Below are 27856 nucleotides of genomic sequence, written 5' to 3'. Positions count from 1 at the left end.
TTTTCTAAGAACATAGAAATGTATTATCACTCAGGAGTTTACAAACTGAATAGTAGTAAAACACTTTTTTATTATATTTTGTATAAGAAAAATAATACAATAAATGTACATTTAATTGTTCTTGAGGGTTCTCCTTCTTTAAGGTCATTTGCCAAAGTAGTCCTCAATGCGTCTTTTTTTGCTTGGACTTTCAGAGTAAGTGCTTCCTGGGTGATTCTCAATGGATAAGGAGGCATGTGACGGACTTCCAGAGGGATCACTTTCCCATGGACCAGCAGCTTCCAGCAGCAAAGCCTCATCCATGTCATCCCCCTCCTCTGAAAAGGACCGCTGGAACATCTCTGCAATACTTTTCTGCAGAGGGTCCTAGGAAAGTTAAAATTAAAATTTATTTAAAGATCCTAGTGAGCCTTTTTTGTATGATGACCTAAAACATTACAGTATATTAAGATATAAAGTACAAAATATATTATTGAATTTACTCTAATGTCTCATTCCTGGAGATGATTATTCTACTGAAAAGGTGTTTTGAGAGAATGAAGCAAAATCAGTAGGGAGCAACAAGTATAGGTGATATGATCCATTGCTGATGTGAACTTGAATAATTTCATTAGCCATTTGATTTAAATTCATCTGCTTCAAAATAAGAAAAACACTTTACAGTGATCTTATGTGATATGTTCAGCTTATGCTTTGAGTACATGCAAAATCCTGTCAAAATAATATTGATATAATAAAACACTGTTCAACTCCACACTGCAAGCTATGTCTAAGGCATGTACTGGCTCAAAATCATGTTCACAGCAGTCCAAATGTCTGTGTAGAAACATGTATTTGATGCACAACAAACCTTTGTGCAAGTGACACAAGGCAAGGCTTTGAGATTAAATTCCATTAGGCCATTTTTAGTAATCACTTCATGATGATGCTTGATCTGAAGATCTACTGTACATATGTTGTAAAGCAGGGGTGCCCAACCAGTCGATCCCAGAGTGCTTCCCAGTCGATGGATTGCAAGAATGTTTGGCCAAAAATAAATGGGCTATTTGACTGTTTCTTTTTTCGACAGCCTAAAAATTAATTCAGATCTGTGCATGTAATGTCATACATTTTACTGCCCTTGTATGTGTTTAACCCTTGTTGAATGGGTTGTAAAACTCTTCCCCGAGTGCTGGCTGACACTGGAAAAATGGCTACAGGAGCTCCGTAAATAAAGAGTGTCATGTGTGCTACCCAAGAACGGTCTCTTGGTTATTGCCACACGAACCCCACATTCGCAACAGTGCATCGTGGAGTGAAACAAACTGGCCGTGATAAATTCGCCAACAGTTTGATAAGTTTGATTGTCTATTTGATTGTAGTATTTGAGCGAAAATGAAGCAAAGAGACCAAAAACTTACCTTTACCACAAGGAATGGGAACATGATTTTTTTTTGTACTATCGCATTCAAATATGTGATGCTAATGTCTACGTGAAAAACGGAAATATAGAACAACATTTTAAAACTGCACACAAAACGTGTGATGTGGTCTTTCCCGCTAATAGTGAGTTATGGAAAAGAAAAGTGGAAAAATTAAAATCTCAACTAGCAGCAGTTGGTTTTCACGAGTTTTCATGAGGCCTAATACAAGAGGGAAAGCGCAATCATCGCATCGTTCTGTGTGAACCACGTCCTGGCTAAACAAAAAATCATTCAGGGATCGAGAAGTATTAAAAAAAGTGTTTGCTTTAGGCTGTTGACTTGGCTATTTGGAAATTTCAAAAACAAACATTTTTGGCGAAGTTCAGACAGCTGTTGCCTGAGTTTCTCAAGTCATCTAAACATGGTGAAAATGCCTAATTGGAGGATGACCAGTGGCTTCTGGATTTAGCATTCCTCACAGACTTGACTGAACTGCTGAATGTCATGCTGCAGGGACAAAATAAAAATGTAAACCACATGATCAGCAGTGTCAACACATTCAAATGACAAATGTTCTCAAGTAAGCTTCTCAGTGCATGCTCACTTTAAGATAGGGTATTCTTTTTTCTAAAATGGGGAACTTGTTCACTGTAGCATGAGTCACTTGCTTTTATTTGCTGTCATTTTAGTGATGGGTATCGTTATTGTACTGATGTGTTCACAGTCTGTTTTTCCTACAGTATATCAGAGCTTCAAATTCACACTGGTAGATTGCACTGGACTGGCAAATGAAAAAGTAGATCTTACATTAAAAAAGGTTGGGCACCCCTGATGTACAGTACAGTATGTTTATGTGTAATTGCAACCCAATGTAACCTTTAACAGCATGGGTGAAGTATGCAGATTTGAGTAACACTAGTATTGGTAAAACCTATAAATATATTGCATTACAGCACATGAAAAGCTCTCTTTGATTAATCAAACTCAGCTTTGTAAGAAGAGCAAAATGTGTATGTCAGAGTGTAAGAGCTTCAGTTCAAGAACTTGTAATTAACTTGATCTTTAAGTTCTCTGAAAGCCAAAAATGTTACACAGTTATAGTTCTTTTTATCAACAAAGGTCTGACAATTTAAGCTTCAAATGTTAATGTTGTTGCAACAGAGTGATCTTAATTTAAGTAAAATAATTTTTGGAACATAAACTCTAATACCAAAAACATGGGAAATTGTGCTTGTGTGAATATTTTCAGATTTCCCAGTTTCCCCGTTTACACAGGTAAAATAGACTTCCATAACAACATCGGTGAATGAAAGAATCCATAGCGCACGACAAACTTAAATTTCTTAGAAGCACATAATAATAATAATAATAATTGCTTACACTTATATAGCGCTTTTCTGGACACTCCACTCAAAGCGCTTTACAGGTAATGGGGACTCCCCTCCACCACCACCAATGTGCAGCATCCACCTGGATGATGCGAAGGCAGCCATAGTGCGCCAGAACGCTCACCACACATCAGCTATCAGTGGGGAGGAGAGCAGAGTAATGTAGCCAATTCATAGAGGGGGATTATTAGGAGGCCATGATTAGTAAGGGCCAATTGGAAATTTGGCCAGGACACCGGGGTACACCCCTACTCTTTTCGAGAAGAGCCCTGGGATTTTTAATGACCACAGAGAGTCAGGACCTCGGTTTTACGTCTCATCCGAAGGACGGCGCCTGTTTACAGTATAGTGTCCCCATCACTATACTGGGGCATTAGGACCCACATGGACCACAGGGTGAGCGCCCCCTGCTGGCCCCACTAACACCTCTTCCAGCAGCAACCTTAGTTTTTCCCAGGAGGTCTCCCATCCAGGTACTGACCAGGCTCACACCTGCTTAGCTTCAGTGGGTTGCCAGTTGTGAGTTGCTGGCGTTGTTCTTAGGAACATCTTTCCATATCATTAGGTTCCTAAGAACCAGATAATTCAGTTAACACACGTTTTGCTTATGAGAAACTGTTTTTCTGTTAAAAAAATTAGAATATCTAAAAATGGTCAGGGTCACCTCAAAGGCCTTCTTTAGAAGACTAAATCTGAAATTATACCTTGCAGCAGAAACTGGCAGACTCAGCATTCTCGGAAAGGTTGGCTTCTGATAGTCCAGCCTGCTCCAAGACATTCATCTTCCCTTGGATCATGGGCCTGGGATGAGGAGGGAGACAGAAAGGGATAAAAGAAAGCATTATTCCAGCTGCTGACTCCTGCTGATCCTACAAAGAAAAATATCCTGAAGCTAGCTCAACAGAAACCTGAATGTATGCACTAGTTTGTAATTACCAGAGGTAGTCATCCGCAGTCCCTTTGGCCACCAAGTAGTGAATGTTAACGCTGCTGGTCTGTCCGATACGGTGGACTCGATCTTCTGCCTGGATCAGGACCTGAAGGATAAGACACAAGCTTTAGGTACAGCATCTGCTTAATTAGGCTAACAACAATACTTACTGTATGTCAAAGCTGTAACAACAATGTGTTAAAATTAACACATTTTCTAAATTGCAATGAACTTCTATTGAGCATGGGCAAAGAACTTCTTGTTTGCTATACAAGGTGAAAGTGGACCATCTTCAATGCAATGTAGCGGTATATGAAGAAACAGATAACCTAAAGAGTCCAGCGGTATAAGGGACAGGCATACTATGTTCTCCAGTTAAGAATCTAAAATAAAATAAATTTTCAAGATACTGGATTTGAGTGAAACTTGGTGAAAACTAGCCATGATATTTGATTCTTTTTAAAGCACAAACATACTGCAAACTGAAGAATGTTGTTTTTATTATTGTGAACTACAGGCTCAATAGTTAAAGACTGAATATCTGTAAGATAAGATGAGGATACATCACAATATCAAACCATTCACATTCTTTATTTCAGAAGCAAATTATTTTAAGACCCATGGAAGTAAAACTTCAGCTAAAGTCTTTGCAAACCCACCAACATCACTTCAGATATCTTAAAATGTAACAGCAGAAAACATTTGTTTTTTAATGTGGGCATACAGTATACAATAGTATGGGGGGCGACAATAATAGTGAACTAACTAACTAACACAATTCAGCTGTGAACAAGAAACTTTTTCTAAGTGACTATATTTCTACATTAGATCCAGGGCCAGATTTGTGTCTATACTAACTTACAAAGTATTCATTCCCTCTAGAATGTTCACATTAAGTTACCACTAGAGCATGCAATCATGACACTACTAAATACGAATTTATATTTTGAATCTAAATTTATAAAGGCAGAATATGCTGATGGCATGTAAAGAAAATCATAAGGTTCTCAATTGCATAAGTATGCAACACCTTTGTTATGGCAACACAATCATTTCTGGTGCAAAAGTTTTGTTTGAAAGATCACAAAACCAGGGTGGTTTCTATGAATTCAAAGTAACTAGCAACTGTAGTGCCAAGTTACATTCCCTCAATCTGAGGAACTTGCACAACTAATAATCCATCCTTGCAATGGAGATGAACACAACATTAATGGAGACACACTGGAGGGAGTTCTGGAGGGGCAGAATAGACTGAAGAGATGGAGATGAAACACCATTCAAAGAAAGTCTCAGGAACACTAGGGAAATCAAGAGTCTCAGATTCTGTATGGATCAGAGATGTAAAAAAATATTTGAAAGGTTTTGTGTTAGGACAATACTTTATACCACCAAAAAGGAGACCTTTAAAAATAGACCTCAAGGAAGAAGCAGAAATCTGTCTGCTCTTCAGAAACACACTGTGAATTGAAATTAATGGGGCGGATAGATAACTAATTGCAATTGAAAGTCTTCAAGGTTAACTAGAGGTCCATGTCTAATAAAACAACCACTTTTACTTCATTTGAAAAACCTCTATGTGGAAGACCGTGGTTTGATATGTTCATTCTCAAACCTCTTTGAATAAATAGCTAACTTTGCTGGAAACAGAGTGTGCCTAGAAGCCAGCATGAAAGGAAACAAACACCAGCTGTTCTTCAACTGCACTCACATCTGCTTGGGGCTCTTCATGGAGTGTAAATCATCATCATTATCATACCAAGGGCCACTTCACATTAAATAAATTGCGTGAGCAGGGTATTATCCTAAAGAATGTGTTTGGTACACATGTGAAAACAAAAATGTCTTGAAATGAAAAATATTAACATGTTTCAAAAACATGAATTGCAATCACCCAGAAACAGAAAACTATCAAAGTTATGTATACAGTATGAAAAACTGAGTAAGCATGTGTAACCCTTAAAAAATGAGGTGACAGATTAGAGGTGCCAAAATGCAGATTTCACTGCCAGTAACAGAACATGGTATGAGTTTGAAAGATTAATTTTAAGAATATCCCACAGTATATATTTAAGTATATCTTTGCTAAGATTCTCACTACAATACAGTTGGAGTCAGTCTTACCCCTGGGTTCCAAAAAAGCTCAGCAAAGACCACCAGATCAGCAGATGAAAGTGTCAGTCCCATGTTGGCAGCAGTAATGGAGAGCACTGCCACACAGCTCTTTGTAGAGTACTGGAAGTGTTGACAGAGGCTCTGTCTATCTGCTGAGGATGTAGAGCCATCAATTCGGATATAGCTGATCCCCTGGAAGGGACAAAGAGATAAAGTTAACTAATAATGAGAATACTCTCTGCTGGAGGGTTTGGATATAGACAAAAAGGGAAGTGGGTGAGAGAGATTGAGTTAGAGGGATAAATTACATGGCTAAGAGGGATATCAATCCTTGAGAAGGGTAGAAAGAAATATGTAAATGCCAGACGTTAGAAACTAGACCTTGAAGACAAATTAGACTCAGCAAAGAAAAAACAGAAAATACAAAGGATCAGAACTTTCTGCAGCCTCAAAACGGACAGAAGACCACTGTCCTAAGCAAAAGTCTGCATTTTGCAGAAATGTGCCTCTTTTTCTAAAGATCCTATGTTTATATTTAAGAAGCTGCAGTATCTGAATCTATGGTAAGCATGTCAGTGTTAAAACAAATTCCTCAAAGTCTTTCTTAGCTGCTGTCAGACTTGTTTCCATTCACACTAATACTCTGCTCTCACCTTATCTCCCAGTTCTTTCGTTAAGCTGTCAAGAACAAGCTTATGGTGTGCAAAAACCAGGAACTTCTCTCGGCCGCTTTCCAGTAGATCTATAACATACTCCCTGGAAGTACAAATGAAACAGATATAAAATGAAGATACACAGGGAGCCTCCTGAACGCTGGTACTTCCTATGTCTTAATTTAAAATTAAAGGAAACTAGATTAAAACCGTACATGACATTTCTGAAAAACTGACTAATCATTACAGTCCAAAAAAAGCTTGTATTCAAAGTTTATGACTCAATAAAGGCAGCAGGTTATTAAAACAAGTGTGTAGTTTGGAACTAAAAGTCCTCCAGTTAAAAGATTAAATTTTCCAAGGTTTGATACTGATCGTAAATCAGAAATTGTCAAATGTCTATCACTTGTACAGTAAAAAAAAAAAAAACAGAAAAAGGATAATCCTTCATTGAATGTGGGAATAAAACAGACAAATTTCCCTGATTAAAATGAAATGCTAAAAGGTATTTTTCAGTTATTAACTCATTTATACAGTAATTTTTCCACATGGCCATAACCATCAATAATTAATTGTTTACATTTTAGGTATAAACTGTGCAATTTAAACATTTTACAGCATTTACATATTCAGTTCACTATTTATATATAAATTAGCAATCAAAGCTGAAAATAAGAAATCTATTTAAAATATTAATTATTTGTTAAATTATGTGTGTAGAAATGGTAAATAAATTAATTTCAATAACTGACATATTCTGAAATTCTACTGAACCAAATGTATTAATTAACAGAGATGCATGATTGGACAAATGTCAGTAATCATATGCACCAAATGTTTTACATTTACACACAATTTGCAGTCACTGTATGATTAATTGAGATGATTAAAATAAAGCAATGGGATGATTGTTAATGATGGCTCAATTGGTTGCTTTACGAAGAGGCTATATTAGCATCTTGTGGTAGAAATACAGGGTACTAGAAATACCAAGTTGAGTTCTATAATGCATACAGTATCTATTTTGTGATGCATTTTATTTTATAGCTTCACATTAATTCGGCACTGGGTCTACACTCACACAATGGCTCTGATTTTTGCCTCTGCAGTACGATTGTAGAAGATCAATAGAGCTTCCTTCTCTTGCTGCTTCTGCAGATTTAAAATAATTTTTATGTTAATATGCCAAAATCTGAAAGGAAACAAAACAATCCATGATACAGGCAATACAGACTTATTAGCATGACGTAAACAGCCAAAGATGAAACCCTTTTCACAAACCTTAAAAATCTTGGTTTAAAAAACTACTGTTTTATTCATATAACTATGAATATACAGGAAAGTTAATGCAATTAAGTTAAGGCAATTTTCATGAACATACAGTATTTGTTTTGCTGTTTCAATACTTAGCAACTCTAGTATGTTTTGCTCACAGTGGTTTCATTTAGAGGGATCACTCTCCTGCAGGCTTGGTTATATTTACTAGCCATAAATCTCTACCAGAGGCCAGTTTCTTTCTTTTCTGATGAAATAGCTCAGCTCAGAATAGCTCAGAAGATATGCTGGGTGTAAGTATGTGAGAACACAACTTTTTATCATAAAAATGAAGTCTGACGGATGTTAAAATAAGTAGAAATACAGAATGCAGAATTTGTTTTTTGTACCCAAACTGGTATGTCAACCTGCTTTTGAGCACAGTTTCTCACTGTATTTCATTAGATACGCATACAGCTGTCCTTCAAATGATGGAGTACCCTGTCCAGAGTCAAGACATCAATATCACTGAAGCGCAAAGGGAGGGCCTGCTTGGTGAGAAGGCCAAGGCCATGGCTGAAGTCTGGAAGGGGCTGAAAGCATTCCCCAACATAATATAACAACGGCAAGGACAGAATCCAACCTGCCATGCCTTCTGATTGATTGTGAAACATGAAATTTATGTTGGACACAAAAAATTAGTGTCAAATATTTTATACATGCACAATTAGATAGACAGATACTTTATTGATCCCGTGAGGGAAATTACAGTGTGGGATACACTCCCATTGTGTATTAATCCAAAACTAAAAAGAAGAACTTTTATTTAGATGTACATACTTGATGACCCATGGTTACTCTTTATAGCTGCGACCCAAAATCACACTGAGGCATGCCCAACGTACATTTCTGTGCCCTTTGGCCATCTCCTTGGCGGCAGCCGCCAGCGCAGCCTTGGCCCGGGCAGCGATCCCGTCGGTGGTCACAGTTACCACCTTACGCTGCTTGGCGGGGAGCTGAGAGAGCACGTCGGATTTGAGGCGGCGCAGCATCACTGACTCTTCCAGCAGGAGCCTCAGCTCGCCCAGGTTAGAGGAGCCCGAGTAATCCCAGCCCCAGGGAAGCTGTGGCAAGTGAAGAGCAGAGATGCATGTTAGTCAGCAAGATGTCCTGATCTTTCACCCAACCTGTACGAAACAATTCCTTTCAGTAGTGGATGGTGAGCTTTTACTGATCAATTTGTCACTAGATCACTTGGATTAATTACAGTACATTCACCAGTGAATGGTTCTGTTTAACTGATTAAATCTTCACTGAATATTTTACTCTTTGAATCTACATTCATGTTTTACTTCTGAGGATCGAACAAGAAACTTCATAGCTGGCAAATATTTTGAGCATTCCAACAATGAAGCAATCAAATTGAACTGTTTTTCTTTTAAATGTACTTCCCCCCCCCCCCATTACTAAATTATGCTGTTGCTTACTTATTAATATATGCATCCAAAGAAACTTGGGAAAAATCAAAGGCTATATTTTAAAAATATTTTCAGCTTAAGGGAATTCTCTAAAGAAAAATTATTTCATTACACAATCAAAACTATTCCATCAATCAGTAAAGCTTTATCTGAGTATCATTCATTTTTGTTGTGCAACAGGGTTGAAAATAAAGGCTTATAAATCTAGGTAATTAAAGAAAGACTCCACAGCCTTATTATGACAGAGTCTCTTATTGCTACTGCTGCTAATTGGCTATTGGAAAACCACCCCAGGGGCTGTGATTCAATTGCTGCTATAAAGCAAAGACTAAGAAATGTGCATGTACACCAATGCCCTTTTCTTTAGGCTGTGTAACTTTTAGACTTTAATTTGAATAAGAATTTAGGAAAATGTGATGTGCCAGCTTTATAATATAAACGGCTGTGCAAAGGTCTTTAAATTAAGCATGTTTCTTCTCTTTTCACTGATTGTCTTTCCTTTACACAGAAACAATTCTATGGTGATCTTCCATTGCGACTGAGCTTTTTCTTTTAAAATTGTTCATTTTTTGTAGTACAAAAAATATTTACTGTAGCTCTACAGATTTCTGGAAAGGAAAATATGATGTTAATGAGGAGGAACACCTGACAATCAATTAGACTTGAGTGGTAAATGTCATAGATTAGCTATTACAACACTTCACATAGGCTGCACATATGCAGTTTCGCTAATGCTGTTGTCAATTTGTGAGATTAATATGAATTAAATGACAAAATTTTCTCAAGAGAAGTAACAGTTTCAGCTCTATACAAAACTGAATTATAGTAGTCTTGTCTGGTGGATTAAACCCCTCACAAAGGCAACCCAATCATGCCCCAAACTCTCCTATTAGAATGAAATTTTTAACTCTCCAAGCAGCGATGTTAGTCTGGAATGTATAACCTGTATCTACAGAACTTAGTGCTTTAATGCTACCTTCCAGCATAAAACTTGCAATTGGCATAAACACTGTCATATTATTACTGTCAAGAGAAGAATAAATGAAAAACATGCCTGTTTGGCATCACAATAGCGTGCCCCAAACTCATGGAAGCGTGGAAAGAAGGAGGGTCGCACAGCCAGGATCTGCGTGTAGAGTTCTGCTGGTCTGGACATGGCTGGAGTGCCTGAGAGAAGGATCACCCTTTTGGCAACCTGATAGGAACAGTCACTCCAAGAGCATGAACATCCTGAGTGAGATTGCTTACTTGTTTTGGTCTTGGAGAGAGAAGATTAGTAAGTCATCTTTAAATAATCTATCACTACAGAGACAAAAATACTGGCAACTTTGGCAAGTGATTTAGCAAGCTAATTTTATCACTTGGAATGGAAGTATGGGTATTTTACAGGCTTTCACATCCACAGCTGTCCACTTCTGACTGAAGGGAACAGTTTTCTTATTAAATAGATGATAAGTTAAATTTCTTCAAAGCCTTTAAAAATGGCTTATTTTAAAGAGTGGCCTAGAAAAACTGCTGATCTGTTACTCCCTAGGTTCAGCATTGGCCTGCGTGCAGCCTTTTTATTTTTATGTCTGACACTGTAAGGAAAATCTGTATCATATGAGACATCTTATTTACAAGGCTCAGGGCTCATTTAATGTCATTACAGAATATTTAAAAAAAGCGATCTGCTCACTATACTTGACTTAGACCTGACCAAGATGGCCGCAAAGAGAAACCAGCTGACCCGCAGATGGAAAGGGCTCAGTCTGAAAGACAATGAGACACAGGTGTGTCTCATCAGGAAACAAAATATATATGCCCTGGAAACAGTGAACTGGTGCAGAAGCCAGTAGGTGAATGTGTTTTGGAGGAGATAGTGGAGTTCGGTTGGTGTGGATACAGATTTAAGGATAACAGATTTTTGGAATAAATAAAGGATTACGGTTTGTGATTTGGATACGGCGCAGATTTGTGGGACTTTACAGACTTTTGGAACTCGGACTGATTAAGGATAGAGAGAGCGGATTGCGGACTGGCTTGGAAGACGGACAAACGGGAGGAAGGGAGAAAACTTCCCGAAAAATAAAAGAGAGTGTGTGGTTTGAGTACTTTTGTACCTATTACATAAACCTTTTCCCCGGAGGCACCACACTGTAAACAAGCTATTATGCAAGTCAAGCCATTAAATACAATAGAACCAAATCTAAAGATTAACATGTGGATATGGATTTAAGAAATTTTAACCAATGATCATGACAAGTTCAGATTGGAGAGAAAGCATAGATATCTTTTCCACAGAATGAAAAGACAAACTACAGTACCTAATCCATTCCTTTTTCACCTAGTGCTTCCTTTATTTCTGATTTTTCGGCAATACAAAACAAAGAAAATCAGGTAACTATAAGAAAACAGACAGTATAAACTAATACAATATTAGTAATCAGTTAATATGGAACTATGATACGCTATTTGAGGCACTGTTGTATTTTGTGGCCAGCGTCTTGCTCTTCAATAAAAACATCAAACATCAATGCATTTTTTAAAATGCATTGGCTTTAAAAAGCTTACTGTCAATAGGCAAAAAGACTTCATTTTACATAAAACAAGATTACTCATAAAAGAGGGTTTCGAATGAGCTATATTTTTGCCACCATAAGGTAAGTTTAATAAAATCTTTTAGACAACTACAGGATTTTATAAACATATAATGTTGAAAACATCAATCCTCATCAAAGACATCAACATCAATCCTGATGTTATTTTGTGCATAATAAATGTTTCTTCTGAAACAAAACAGAAAGTTATAAAATCATTATTAGACAGTATTGCAATAAAATAAGTTATCCAGAGCATGGCTCCATTACTCTACATGGTAATAAACAGAGGGAGAGTCTTCAAAGAAAGGGAAATAAATCAGCAGTACCTTAAGGAGAGGCAGAGCAGCTTTGCAGCGAGCAGTCTTCATGTTTTTGAGAAAATGGGATTCATCCTGCAGCCAGAAAAAACAATATTATGAAAAGACAAAACAATAACTTAACTGTTGGCTGATAGCTATTAACCCTAGAATCAAATATTAAAATAAACTTCTTTTCAGAAATTCTTGGATATTGCTGTGCAGAGTTCAGTTAGTTTAACGACCACTGTATTGTATTTTCACACTTTGTTTTCTCTCCCCTACTTCTTCTGAAACAACGAAAACACTGAAAGAATGTCATTCACAACAAAAAAGATACTAGATGCCTGAAATAGAAAGCAAAAATCATGAGGAGAAATCAAAGACTGAACACTCAAACTGTGAGCTGACTGGATGGATCTGAGCCAGGGATAGGATGACCTGGTTGTATTCCTGAACAAAGAAATCCTTAAGTGGTTTCCAATACTGGCACAACAAGACTTATTCAAGAATATGAGAAAGATTCTGAGAATTTCATACACTTGCTTCTTGAAAAAAGCCAGGGGATCAATCCCAATAACAAATGTGCCCTGTGATATGTTTTTCGTCTACTTTAGAAAATTTTAAATACCTGACTCAAGTAACCTATGTAAAGTGTGAAGTATTGGGGCCCAAAATTGTAGACACCATCCCTCTATTGTAGAGCCCTCATTTCTTATCTATGAATTGTTTCCTGCCCATTAACTACTTGTAATTCTTTATCCAAAAACGTGCATTATCTTGAATACCTGCCATTCATATTGTAGTATGATAGCAGATAGAGTACTTTTTTTAAGTTTTCTCCAGTATACTGACAGACAGCTCCTTTTTGAAAGAACCTAAAGCCCTCTTTGTTCAGCAAACATATCCATGCTACACTTCTAGCTGGATTACATTCCAGCCCAGCAGAGAAACAGATCTGCAAGCGTGAGGAAATCAGTGAGGGATCCAATCCTGCCTTGTGAACCCACAGCATCATCCACATCAGTGCCAGGGAGACGTTCTTCTTACAATTGGTTTGCACTGGGGGAAGGAAGGGGGCATTGCTACTCTATTAGAAAGCAAAACTAATAATTTTGCCTTTTCTCCTTATTCTTCATTTCATCATTCTTCACTGTAGCTTACATTCTGCTGTAAACTTATTAACTGTTCAACTATTGAATTCATTTCCGATACTTATTTGTAAGACTTCAATGTAGTCATGGAATATATGAAGGGCTAAACTCTCCCACCAAAAGTGCTAGTTGTTTAGATGTATTGCATAGGAGAAATATACACAATGTCATGATACAAACAAGTCATTGGAAGCTTTGGATGCTTGTAGATTTGCTAATACAATGTGGCAGCAACACCTTCAGTAGAAAGCAAAACAAAATGGGATTTAATTACATGGTAAGGCAATTCTGAAATTTCTATATTGGGGTCAGGGGGTTTTAAACTATGTAGACTGACATTTAAAAATCAAATATTTCAGGCAAAACACTGTTTTCATTTCAGTTTATGCACCTCTCATGCTTAAAACCCAATTTTATCATCTCCTGTCTGAATTCCTGTTAGAATTAGCTGACTTTTATATTTTGGGCTCAGACATGAATGTGATCATAAATCATATACTTGACAAATCAAAGCTGATGGAGATGAATAGCCAGTCACATACATCTACGGCCCTGAAAAACTGTATGTCTGAGCTCAGTGTGGTGATTGCAATGTATTTATGATCACTAAACCAAATAATTTACTTTTCCCCTTGCACCAGTCTTTCAATAAATGCCAAGAAGGCTTCTGATCAGTTTGAGTGAGAGAATCTATGGTTTGGTCTAGATTTTATGAACTTGAGATCAGAGTTTCATTAATGTGGTAAAAATTTAATATGCTAATACTTGGGCAACAAGTGTTCCTCTAAGCTAGATATTTCTAGGGGAAACCGACTTTCCCATTTATTGTTTGACTTCTCTTTTGAACCTTTACATACAGTAAGACCATCTTTCAACCTACTTTTTAAGCCCCTTTATGCTTAAAATAATGCCTCAATATTGCACCACCCAGATGGGATATTGTTATATGCAGACAATGTTTTCATACTTTTGGTGGTCTAACAGGATATGGCATTAATTAGTCCATATCTACATTACTCCCATTAACTTGTATATGAATTTTATTAATAAGAATTTTAAAATTGCACGTATTTTAAATTCCACACTCTTCAACATGAAAGGTCTGCAGGATGCTTTTGTCTTTGAGCTTGAACACTGATCAAGGCATCTACTGTATTGGAAAACTAGAGAAAATCTGGTCTCTCCATACAGACTTTCAAAATTTGATTTACGGCTGATTACACGGTAGCTCTTAGGCACTGTATATTGTGCCTTAGCTTCACACTAAGACTATGTTATGTATTCTGTAACTATAATTTTAAAATAAACTCCTGTATAATAATAATAATAATAATAATAATAATAATAATAATAATAATAATAATAATAATAATTCATTTCACCTATATAGCACTTTTCACTCCACTCAAACCGCTTTAGAGGTAATGGGGACTCCCCTCCTCCACCACCACCTGGAAGATGTGACGGGATCCATAGTGCGCCAGGACACTCACCACACACCAGCTATCAGTGGGGAGGAGAACAAAGTGATGAAGCCAATTCATAAATATTTTCTAGAAACGACCTGGGATTTTTAATGACCACAGAGAGTCAGGACCTTGGTTTTATGTCTCATCCAAAGGACAGCGCCTTTGTACAGTGTAGTGTTAACATCACTATACTGGCATATTAGGACCCACACAGACTGCAAGGTGAGCGCCCCCCACTGGCACCACTAACACCTCTTCCAGCAGCAACTTTCGTTTTTCTCCAAGAGGTCTCGCATCCATGTACTGACCAGACTCACACCTGCTTAGGCTTAATGTTGTACTCAGTTGTGAGCTGCATAGTGATATGGCCCTTAAATACATAAGATGTACAGTATTCACATAAAATACATTTTATGTAAAAATGTATTTTTAATTATTAAAAAGTACTAGTAATGTCAATACCCCAATGCAAGCCCCATTTCTCACTCTTTTATATGAAATTGCACTCCTGAGTACAACCCACTGAACCAATGCTATAGTTGCATCTGTTAAGCACCAATTCTCACAATGCTTCTTTCTCAGGAAGGCAGCATTTGTTTCTTTAAAGCATTCACATTCAACAAAAAGATAAGTAAAAACAGTGCATGCAGTTTTTTTAAAAACCGGCCAAACAAAAATGTTAAATTCAGACAAACTGCAGTTCTGCAACACTGATATCACAAAGTCTAAAACATTGAAGCTGATGAGCAAAATTTGAGAATAGAAAGACAAAAAAGTATTTTATACCATATACTGAACAGAAGTTTACATATTGATTAAAAAAATATGATGATTTGATTGATTTGACCTCTGTACAGTAATAGTTGGTTTATATACAGTATTTTTAATTGCTGCAATGCACACTGAAGGAGAGATGCAAGCTCACTATTATGAGGATGCGGAAGGAGGTCGCTGGCAGCTGCTTATCCATTTTGCTGAGGAGGTCATAGCTGATGATGTTAATGAGTCCGGAGCTCAGGCTGTCTTTGCCTTTCACTATGACGTTGATGCGGTCTGCGTTCACAGAGGGCAGCCATCTCCGAAACGCCTGAAAGAAAACAGAAAGGGCAGATGACGTTCAAAACTGAAGAAATTAATAGTTTGCATCAGACTTACCAAGATTAAGAAAATAGCTACCTTCCTACATTCAGCAGCTTTGAAATGTCCACTAGAAAAGCTCAGTTGGTGCAAAAAGCCCTACACGCTACACTGACGACAATAAGTCAGTCATGGTCATACTGAACCAAATCATTTGGGAGGTACATGACATTTGAAGTGGATGTTCAATTTTTAAACAAAAACGTGTGCAAGAAACTCAAAGGTAATTTTCTATAGAGGCTTAGATAAGATACTATCACTTTATTAGCCAAATACAATTTCTTGCATTAGGAATTTGTCTTTTTGCCATACTCCAACTTGCTCTCCATGAGACACAAAGGCACACAGACAGGGAGAGAAGCTTGGGGTCAGAACACAGGATCACCCATTTATACGCCGCCCCTGGAGCAGCTAGTATTAAGGGCCTTGCTCAGGGGCCCAACAGAGTAGGATTCCTCTGCCGGCCACGGGATTTGAACCGGCAACCTTCTAGCCACAGGCGCAGATCCTTAGCCACAGAGCCACCACTTATATACAATAGTGGGAGCTAAACAAAGTTCATTTTCTTGCTGTTAAGGTTATTTTAAATAATTAATTTGGCAAGGTTCTTGACAAGAGATCTCCCTTTACTTTTAAAATAAGCAGATTAGTATTGAAACATTTTAAACAGTTGGCTGCAACCTATTTTACTAATGTTTCTTTAGCCCAAAATACTAACCTTTGGTGTCTAGCTTAATCTTCTCAAATATGTATAAAACAAGAAGGCAATGATCTTTGCCTTGTGCTAGTTGCTTAACTAATTTATATACCATGTAGTGAGTAATCTGCCCTTTTCACCAACAAGCAAAATTAAAGGTAAGCTTTCTGTCTTTTCCAGAATTGATCTAAGGTACAAAATAATATTATGACGCTGTTCAGAAAAGGAAAATTAGTAGAAAATAGTTTGATGCAGTCTACATGTGCATGCACAAGTTAACGTGAGATTTTTTTACAAAGACTTCAGATGATATTTGGCTTTCTATGAAAAATTCTGAATTACAAATTAAGATATACGAAACGGCATAAAAATTAGTTCAATAAAGTAGCCATTATTATTTGTGACTGATTGGTTCTCTGTGTGTACTTACACTGTTGTGACAAAAGGCCAAACAGGGAAACTCGTTGCTCCACGCTTCAGAGCATTTCTTTCCATTTCCTTCAAATAATTACATCTTATTACTCATTCCCGATTCCCTTCCCTGCCTCTCCGATTTACACTAAAGACAACTGATGACTTTCATAGATGAAAGCACCTCTTATTAATATAAATGAACTTCTAAATCATATTATACAAAACTGAAATGCTCATAACTAGTAACTTTTAAACTGTTTGCAGGCAGTTCTCAGAAAGAACACTTTTTAAATTTTGCATAATCAGAGAGCTTATTGTTGATCTTTTGAAAAATGAGTAACTGACCTATTTGGTTAATGTGATCAGTTGCATATGTTTATGAGATCTGTCAAAAAAGCTAAATTGCGCTTATATAGTGCAACTTTAATATAATGCAGGTGTGACAAGACAAACCTACAGTATACACTTCTGTTATAAGCTACTTGCATTATTAATGGAACTAAGTAAGTGGAATTTACTGTACCTAGTTTCAGAACCCCTTTCTTTTTCTATATGAGTAAACAACGACTAAAGCACATGAACTATTAAAAGTGCATATTCCCCTTTTATTTTATTGAGTCTTCTAATAAGGTTACTGTAATGTACTTAAAGTTTCTGAATCTTTTTCAAATAGACTATTTAGTTTGCCAAAACTCCTGACAGCATTTTTTCAGTACATTTTTCTTGATACCGGTCAAATACAATTTATGAAGCTTTTCACTGTCTATCTGATGGCCTAAAAAAGGTCATCACTTGATTAACATTTTCAAGAACTTCGTTCAGTTTGGCTACTGCTACTTTACAGGAATCATCGCCATGATACTCTGATTCAATCTGTGACTTCATGTTCGTCATTTGATTCCCCACTGTTTACAAAATCTGCGATTTCTTCTTCCCTCAGGTGCTGCATAACTAGAGCTTCCACCCAGCCCAGTTCCTTAACCCATATTTTTTATTCTTTCATACATGCACCTCTGTTCCTCCTGGAACTCCACACTCATTGAATAAGCCATCTTTGATTTGCCACATTCAGCCCTTTTATGTAACAACCTGGTAGGTATCCTCATCCTTGCAACTTGCCTCTTCAATTCAGCACCTGCTCTATATTTTGCAGGATGCCAGAGTTATCAGAGATTGAGTGGGTTAATAAATCTCAGTGTACTCCTGTTATCTCCACTAAAATGGTGCTGTTTAAAGCTGTAAACTGCTGTTGCAGGACACTGCAAGTGATGATTACAAGAGTCCAATAACAAAACTAGAGAAGCCAACATATTGTACCCACTTGTAGAGGTCTTTAGACTTTGCCATCTATACTGAAATAAAACATACTTGCCTTGGGGGACTTGAGAATTCCCACGATATATCCCAAATGGAGGTATAATGAGGAGCACCTGATCAAGGCTGTAATTTATATTAAGTATGGCTTATCAAAATCTATAGCTTATCCATTTCAAAAGGATATGTGGTTTTGTGTAGTATACCTCTGCCCAGGTGAAACGCACAGACGAGGGGGCCACTACCAGCAGGGGCCACTCCTTCTTGTAGTATGCTGCTATACAAATAGCCTGTACTGTCTTCCCCAAGCCCATGTCGTCAGCCAGGAGCAGGCGGCCTTCCCTTGATATTGCAAAGCTGCAGGAGACAAACAGCTGCTGTCATACACCTGTTCTTACACTTCAAAACATACTGTACATGTCTGGATTCAATGATATTCCTGATCAAAACTAATGCTGTCATAGTTATTCAAAGAAAATGCACATCTCAACCAGGTAACTCAACAAAGAACCAATCCATGACACAAACCCTGGTTTCTCTAATATGTCAGCTTCATAGAAACCATGGGGAGTCCACATACAAGGACTGGTTTGAAAAGATAAAGTAATGCAAAAATGAAAAAAATATTAGTTGAAGCGTTTTGAGATAAGTGAGGTGAAAGGTCCAAAACTACCACTTTCATAACTATTCTTTTAACACAACTACAATATTTTAACAACTCTGTCTTGGCATTTTAACACAATATCACCCTTCTACATTTATCAGTGATGAGAGTATGAATGTCTAATGGTAGGAATGGGGGTACAAAATGGGCTGATTTTGTCTCCTTAATAGCTGGTTATTCATATTTTCTCCCATGGACAAATAATTACAAAGGAAAATGGTTAAAATCAGAATGGCTGAGGTCATATATGGGCACCATTTCACTGATTTCATAAGCAGTGACCATAACAGCATTGATAAACAAAAAGCAAACCAGTGAAAGAAAGAAAAAGAACAATCAACACAATGTAACTAACATAACAGGACATAACAGAGCAGAACATGGCAGTGTTAAGTTCAAACAGCGGGCCGAAAAGAATAAAACTGAAAATGACTTCAGATACCAAGATGGATACTTTTAGCTTACTCTGCAGATTCGTCCAATCAATTACTTTGTAAATTATACTAATGTAAATACGTATTACATTTGTATATGACAAGCAGACACTGTGACTTTATACAGTAAAATTATACAGTAAAGAAACTTCAGAATTGTGGAGCCAGAAGAAAAATCCTGCAAAACTTATTTCTGAATTAGAACTTCCATTGAGTCGACAAAAAGTCTGAAAAAAACGCCCCATCATTCTCCCTTAATCAAAGGGAGTTAAGACAACAGGAGAATAAGTCTTTTTTTCCCCTTGGCTCTTGCTTTAAAAGATGGTTAAAAAGCTGCAACTCTGAACCTACTTGACCCCCTCTCTCTGGAAGGGCATGAGGCTACGTGTCAGGCTAGAGTCGACAGAAGACAAGTCCGCCTCAGGAATCTCTGGTAAGCTGGAAACACTCCGCTCAAACTGGGGGCTGAAGGTCTGCAGGACAGCGCGAGGCAGTGGCTCCACTTCCACAGCTGGAATTCTGGACAAGGTTTCCACTAGACACAGCAAAGAGACAGTCACTACCCACTGAGCCATTGCACTGCACACAGGCACTTCCCACTGCAAGGACACCAGAACGGAACTGGACTGCAACAGTTCATCCCTATGAATTCACCCCTATATCTATGAAGAGATGTGCACAGTTATGCTTTATGAAGACCATGTTATTTTCACACCTGTACAATAAATCAAATTTAACGTCAAATAAATCAATAAAACGTTAAAACACATGTCTTGGAACAACCACATCTCTGTGGTAAATAAATGAGGGCATACAACAATGAAACAGGTTTGTAAACATTCTTCCAGGTTTCAGGTTAAATCCAAATCTGCTATCTACTAAGTAAAAATCAGAAAATTAAATTCTTGCAATCATCATGAATGCAAGTTTTTCATTTCATATGTACAAGTTGCCCTGGGTAAGGTGAGTGATATTTTTTTAACTAAAAAACAGAAAAAAGCTTGGATGCCATAAACGATTAGAGGAACAATCGTGTGGATGATTTTGCTGATTTTACGCTACTCTGTACACCTGATTTACACCTTGGCATTTATGGATTACCATCAAACTGAAAATATATCAATAATGAAAAAGTAATCTAACATCAAGCTTAATACTATTTAACATATATTGAATTTTGAATGACATCTTTTTTTAAACTATTAATCACATTTGCTGATCCATTTCTTGTAGATGTAAAGTGTAAATCCACTTTCCCTAGGCAAGGGAAAGCGGATTATTCCTTATGTGCAAAAGACTCTCTCCTCCCTCAACAGCTAAACTTTGTTTCCTTTAATTCAAAAAGTAGGAAGAGCATTCAGATATACTCACTTAGCTCCTTGTAATCCTCCAAGAGAAAATTCCACTTTCTGGTCTTCATGTCTAAAAAATTCAATATATAAGAAATAGTGTACACTGATATATGAGAAATGTATCATATGTATGATTATACATAATTGCTTCATAATTTAAACATAGCCCATTTTAACTTAAAATACAGATTCCACTTTGACATGTATTTTGATGTATGTATCACATATGTAATTGAAAATTATTTTGCAAATACTTTTTGAAGTGAATTCAAAACTACTTCTGTCTGTACGTTCAACAATAGGAACTGCTTTAATTATGCAACGGAATGTTTTTGGATCTATCCCTTTTTAAACAAAACAAAGAAAATTAAGATTCCTGATATGGAAAAGAGTTTTAAAGCTACTGCATTCAATCAGTTGTCGTTATCATTAGCATTATCTTTGACAAGTCACATATCAATATTTATATGTCAAAGGCAAAATGGAGTCCAGATACTGTACGATTAAGAATATCATTTCTATGACACAGTAGGCAGCACAAACAACAAAAAAATGTCCTTTTAACACAAGGGATTGGCAACAGTGGGTAAATAACATGTATTGTTACCTTAGCAAGGGAGAAATTATGCAACAGATTCCAAAACTGACACCATTCAAGGGAACCTCATGTCATTTACAAGACAAAGAGGAAATTTAAGTCTGACTTTATTGACTCCATTCATAAGCAATCAAGTGAAGACATATCCTTTCCAATCAGAAATATGTTTTAGTGATACCACAATAAATGTCTCCTACAGTAAGTCTCTAATGAAGAAGACTGCAGGTAAACATTATTAGACATTTACAGCACAATATAAAAATTATATGTAAATATAATATAACCAACTGCTGTCAAATATTAATTTGGAAATAAATAAAATATTTTTATGAAGAATATACTTATGAAAGTCTTCAAATAGCCATTTTTTTCTTCCAGAACTTCTATTATCATGTTACAGTATAACTATTTAGGTCCAATGCACTGAGAGGGCCAAACAACCTGAACTGGCATCAATGCAGTTGTAGCCACATCTTCTAAATACTTCTAAATTCTAAATTCTAGACACACTTTTATAAGACATTATAATTGTTGATTTGAAATTACAATTTAATTTCCCTTCACAAGTCTATAGTACTTATGATCATCAGAAACACAATATGTGCTTCTTAGCTTGTTATTCATAAGAAAGAAATGTTTTTTAGAAACATGTCCTTAACTGAAAAAGCTCAAGTTAAAAGAGCTGAGTGACACAAGGACAAGGCAGCTTTATTTCATGATTTTTTTTAAAGTGCAGCAGCAGGAGCCCCTGCCATTCTTACCGTAGCTTTTGGAATGAATCTGCTTGAAGGCAGCAATGACATCCACCTGGTAGCCTACCTCCACCTCAAAGCGAGTGCGCGACACCAGCACACAATGGCCCCGAGTTGTGGCACCAGGCTTCTGCCAGTTGCTGCATAACTTCAGGAGGGCACCCAGGGCAGCAGCATCTCTTGACTTGCCCACTGCTGCCTTGACATCCACATTTTCCATTCCTTCGAGGGGTGTTAGCGCCACAAAGGGAAGCTTGTTCACCTCCTCCACTGCACAGAGGACAGCTCAGTTCAGCATCAGCACATTCACCAAGAAGTAAGACAACAAAACCCTGGGTTGAAAACCCTTGATATCAATAGCAAGGATTAATACTCACTCAAATTAGTGTAGTCTTCCAGGTTAAAATTCCACATCTTTGTTGCTGGATCTACCAGAAGCAAAATAACGAATATGAGATTTTGAATCTAAATTTTTAAAATGTGTTTCTGAGAGCATTACTGGAGCTTTTTGTCCTCCTGCTGTAGACTAGATAACCCTTATGTATGTTAGGGAGTATGTGTCTCACATCCTTATGCAAAACAATAGATTTATGCAGCAAAAACACACTGCAGCAATGGCAATAAACTGTATTAAAATCGTTCACCATTTTGTGGGCTCTTAATTTAAAAAAACTATTTTTTATTTTCTGTAAAACAAATATAAAGCACACCAAAGCATACTAAAATTACAACATTGCCATTGAACGCATCTTTTTTCAACCACAGAAACCAAATCAAGCAAAAACACTACTGTACTAGACTCTACAGTACATTCTCTAGGAGTGCATTCATGGAGAAAATGTATGAACATTAAAATGATGATAATAAGTACACAATGCAAAACCGAAAACAATCTATAATACAGGTCTATTCTACACAAGAATACCCCTGCTTACCATAATTCCTGGAGGACATGCTCTTGAACACCATGATAAGGTCTGCATTATAGCTGACTTCTACTCGAAATCGCTCAGATGTGTGTGCAACACACTTTCCTTTCACCAGACAGGCAGGTTTCTTTGTAGCCATAGTGCTTGCATTGTCTTTAATGGTAGTAGAAATTTGCTCAGAGCTGAGGACAATTTCTTTCAGTTTCACCCCTGTCCCATAAAACTTGGTCGCTTGTGTGCCTGAGCCAGCTGCTTCCTGTGCTGCCATCTCAGTCTTCGTTTCAATGGAATTAAGAGCTGTAGAGGACTCCTCCTTGGAGTCCATTTTGTTGAGAGCATTTAACTTTGAGATGCCATTACCTTTTATTTGGGAAGCCTGAAAGAAGTAAAACAGTTAGACCTAAGAAAAAAACACTATCTTTCACTTACCATCTTTCAATACCTGTACCTATTGAGAAAACTGATAGATAACTAAAGTGGCTCACTAATCCATCTTAATTGTAATCTTTGTCTCCAGAGAAGCCTCAATACTAAATTTTTACCTCAGGACATTGCTGGCGATTTCTTTACTTCTTTCAATGAGTCAAAATTGTTCATTGCGGTCCCCAGATCATTCCTACTTTTGCCCAGTCTGCTTGATGTCAATAACAGCATGCTTCACAGGACATTAATTAAAGATAATTAAAGCTTTATCATTATTACAATCAACAGTATGCTTAATTACGAACTGTTTTCTTAAAAGAAAAACACAAGATGAATTGAATCAAATTTATACACAGAAATATTAGTGTGCTGGTCATATATTCTAAGCCATACCTTTGACACATTACTGATTACTTCAGTCCATTAAATTGTCAGTTCTTATAGACAATGACAAAATCATTTTGATCTAGAAATACAGGAGAGTGGGGCTGCGAGAATTAAAACGACAAGAGCCTAAGACAAAAAAAAAGGAGGATATCTTTGTTATACATTTACCCAAGGTGCTTGTAGTGTCTCTCTGCTTGCCTTTTCTTCTGTTCCTCGCAGTGCACTGTGGCCTCCCACGTTAGTCTGTGGGAGACTGGCAGTCTGTTTCAGTAGCTTTGGTGGGTTAGCACCTGACCCTATAGCTGGACCTTTGGATTGTGCAGGGACACAAGGGTCACTCTGTCCAGTTGGAGGGCCATAGTGCTTCTGTTGTGACTGGGCTAGTCTCTCAGCTCTCCTTGCCAGAGCTCGCTGTCGATTCTCCTCTATCCTCCTCTGCTGCTCGTCTGTCAGACAGTCTGACATTGCAGGTGTCATATGGATCCAAAACTACTGTATTTAAAACCAAACATAAAGATTGTACATCAGTGACTTTTAATTCTGAGAATCTTATATGAACAGCATGTCACCAGTTACAATCTAAAGAAGCTCCTTAAGATGTAACTTAATTTCACCATTAAACGATTAACTCTAGTTGTGTTACTTTAATCTACTGTACCATTTCATTCCTAAAGAACGTACAGTAAATAACAAATTCATGTGTATCCTACAGTAAATGCAAACATCTGCTCCGTGTCATTTTATATACTGTGACACAGTCTTACTAGCTATATAAAAAACAGATTCTAAGAACGTACCGATTATCTCTTAATCCGTTAATTTACTAATTGATAAGAATTAAACTGAAAGATGAATCAGCCCACCACGATGTCACTCTAGCTGAAAGCTCACAATTACCTTTCAATGGGAAAAACACTAGAGATGAATAATTTCTAATTACGTCAAATGCATCTGAGGGATCAACATATCCCAAGGAGTTTTATTCAAATAAAAGTGATCACAGTGACTTGGCGTTATATTAAAATAAATATACTCAGAAGTTCCGTTTCTGTTTTTTTTTTTTGCATTTATCAAAAAACCTGATAGATAACGTTATTGCTTAACTTTGTACAAAATCTGCGCTGGAACTTACAGTATTTACAATAAGTAATAGAAAAATATTTTTTCTAAAATATCTTCCATGTACAGCAGCTCTCACTGTAGGCTACAGAAGACAAATGTAAACAGTCACAATTTATACCTGCCAAAAGGCATACGAACGTTCTAAAAATTGACTATATTATAAAGATCGTTACACACAAACAAAATAAAAAATGTAATAAAGCTTATTGATGGGAGTCCACAACAGAGCGCTAGAAAACTTGTTTTCCAAATGTATTCAATAAAAAAAACGTGTTTACAAAAACCCGGAATCCAATCATTTTTAAACTTGGCGCCTTGATCGGCAGACATTCTGTGAACTATACAATCATGCAAAATACAATCCCTTGTAATTCTGGAGTATAAATTAATGTCTATACCTCAATATTTGGGCGAAGCCATTGTGACTAAGTTTAAGTCAATGCTGCACCGTAAAAGCTAAACACCAAATTTCGCCATACCACTCCAGTACGAGAAAACAGGATGAGGCGTATCCAGAAAACAGCTGCATCGCATAATTGGCACATATTGCAGCCAATAGAAAGAAAGGGTTTAAATGAACTTTATTTATAATGACAAACTACGTACACTTTTCGACAAAATGTTAACCTACAGTGTGCTTTAAAACGTACGGAAAGCAAAACGGTTTGATCATTGGCTTTTACACTTACAGCACAATGCAAACATAGTGTCTAAAGCAGACCTTATATTTATAATTCCAAAATGGAAAGAATTCGGTCGTACTGTTTATGACAGCCTATTAAGCAATAGCTTTACCTTCTCCGTTTATTCGATGTGTACGTTAAACTTGAAAAACGCGACTATTGTTCATTGAGGCAGAACATTTTATGACCATTTTAAAAGCCTCATCACAGTGAATCAGATTGCAGTATTAACCGTAAAATATTATTCTCCACGACCTTCGATGAAAGTTTTGAATATAATTCTATCAAAATGGGCGTTCATTTCTAATTATGAAATCAATGTAGAATGCCTAGAAGGAGCCGCTGAGATGTTTTCACAGTTCAGATGGTCTTTCGCGTATGAATTCTTGCATGAAAAACTAGTACAATAGACCATATTTTGAATCCAACTGCGCTAAAATCCATACATATTTTTATAGTTTTATTTACTGCGTCATCTGTTTAAAGTAATATACAGTATACGACATACAGGATACATACATATTTAACTGAACGTATTAAAGATCCCTCTACCATTTAAAACTTTGTGATTTTATAATACTGGCGTGCTAAAAAGGCTTAGGACAAGTTGCTACGAAGCTAACATGCTAAAATCGTTCTCTCTTGGTGCTTGAAGTGTATTGAGATTCTCAAACCCCTTACCAATATTAATACAATTTATTATTAAATATTATTATAATAATATTATATGTATTAGATAACTGTATGTGTATGGAGTAGGGTGGCGCTGGGGGAGGGTATAATACAGGCAGGGGCTGCCACTAAGTTTGTATTATTTGAGATCGCAGGCCCATTTGAACCTCAGTCTTATCCTGTGTACAATTCGCCAGAGTGCTGAAGTTAACGTGAAGTTATACTGTAATCCTGACTCTTGGCTATCAGGAGGATATAATGCATGATAGCTCAATGTGAAACGTTATGCAGATAGCCGCCACTGTATTGATATGACTTTATTGGATATTCTGGGATGTCAAGCCGAATTCTTGGGAATTCACTTTGTCAGCTGACAGATCACATTAGTCGCTAAATAGCGATACTAACAATATCTTGCAGGCACAAAAAGAGACAGCTATTTCCTAACATAATGAGGTATAATTCATTCTAATAATAATAACAGTGGTGATTTCTTTTTATACTGTCCCCATAATTTCTGTATTTTTGCAACATTGATTCATACAATTATAGGGCAAAATGTAAATGGCTACGTGAAGACAGAAACTGCTTTCTACATTATTATAATTACCATTGGACACAGTTTTATTTAAAATCGACCCTGCTTATATTGGCATCACTGAATTAAGGTACAGATTATGATGCTTAGAAAACAATCTGAGGGATACTAATGAGTTGCAGTATTACTTTATTGACAATTTTCTAAATAATATGTTCAGAGTTGATCATAATCATCCTAATTTTTTTACGTAGTTACATATATAGTTGCCTGTGTATTGGTGCTCTGATATTTATGAGCTATTAATTATCTTAACTTTGCATACAACATAACAACTTATTTGCTTTAGTTAGATACTTTATATGTTTAGAAATCGCAACTGCCGTTTTGCTTTCCACATAATAATATAGGGTGTTTGTTAGGTATGTCACATTTTAGTGTGGGTGTAATGCTGCTTAATATATGCATTCAAACTAATACAGCGCGGGCTGCATTGAGGATATCGATCAGGTTTTGAAATGTATTTTTAGTCTGTCACGACATCCCGGTGCAGTTCATCCATGTTTTATAACAACAATGATGGAAGTTTTTAACGTAGCTCTTTATCAGTTGGTTTATACAGTATAAACATTTCCACCAACAAATACACTTTGCGCAGCTATTGAAAGCTCAATTTGGTTTTGTGTATGTTACATTTTCTAACCTTTTCTGTCCCCAGCATATTAAAATACATGTTTGTCCGGTCCAAAACACGAGTTACCTGAGAAACACACTTCTTATCATAAATAATCTATATCTTTTGTTTTGTCTCTGGCTTCCATCCCCAAAGCAAATACCTCCTCCATAGTCAATTCTCAGTTTTGTCGTGTGGTTCACTAATACAACATATATAAAAGAATACCTGTTCCAGAGGACTTACATCTAGACTATTTCCTTGATTATGTTCTCTCCTTGATGTTAAGTGTCCTTTTAAGTGCTTTTTATTTGCTTCTTCAAGCCGAAATTTCCCCCCATTCAAGC

General features: G+C 36.8%; 2 protein-coding genes across 7 annotated transcripts in view; one reads left to right on the top strand and one right to left on the bottom strand.

Moving 5' to 3' along the window:
• LOC148648916 (thioredoxin domain-containing protein 6-like) overlaps positions 1–475 on the top strand; it is a 36217-nt gene extending 35742 nt beyond the window's left edge. For all 3 annotated transcript variants that reach the window (XM_088607303.1, XM_088607304.1, XM_088607302.1), the window contains exon 20: positions 195–475. In XM_088607303.1, coding sequence (XP_088463429.1) covers positions 195–199 — 5 coding nt within the window. In that variant the 3' untranslated portion in view covers positions 200–475. The remainder of the gene's footprint in view (positions 1–194) is intronic.
• smarcal1 (SWI/SNF related, matrix associated, actin dependent regulator of chromatin, subfamily a-like 1) lies at positions 51–27846 on the bottom strand. Of its 4 annotated transcripts, none has more exons than XM_088607297.1 (18): positions 27756–27846; positions 23990–24313; positions 23018–23387; positions 22460–22510; positions 22092–22352; positions 20752–20802; positions 19732–19915; positions 18489–18639; positions 15646–15807; positions 12128–12193; positions 10274–10414; positions 8647–8865; positions 7569–7639; positions 6488–6590; positions 5844–6026; positions 3728–3828; positions 3496–3592; positions 51–366 (listed from the first exon to the last, which is right to left on the bottom strand). In XM_088607297.1, exons 2-18 carry the CDS (start codon positions 24296–24298, stop codon positions 145–147), a joined length of 2742 nt encoding a protein of 913 aa, XP_088463423.1. In that variant the 5' UTR covers positions 24299–24313; positions 27756–27846; the 3' UTR covers positions 51–144. The 4 variants fall into 4 exon arrangements, with proteins under 4 accessions (XP_088463423.1, XP_088463421.1, XP_088463422.1 ...); XM_088607295.1 differs by lacking the exon at positions 27756–27846 and adding an exon at positions 25342–25456; XM_088607296.1 differs by lacking the exon at positions 27756–27846 and adding an exon at positions 25342–25456 and having other exon boundaries at positions 23990–24310.
• Positions 27847–27856: the final 10 nt, after the last annotated feature.

This window comes from Lepisosteus platostomus, chromosome 14 (assembly GCF_059453375.1).
Source record: "Lepisosteus platostomus isolate fLepPlt1 chromosome 14, fLepPlt1.hap1, whole genome shotgun sequence".
Taxonomy (NCBI): domain Eukaryota; kingdom Metazoa; phylum Chordata; class Actinopteri; order Semionotiformes; family Lepisosteidae; genus Lepisosteus; species Lepisosteus platostomus.
This window is presented reverse-complemented; position numbering and strand designations above follow the sequence as displayed.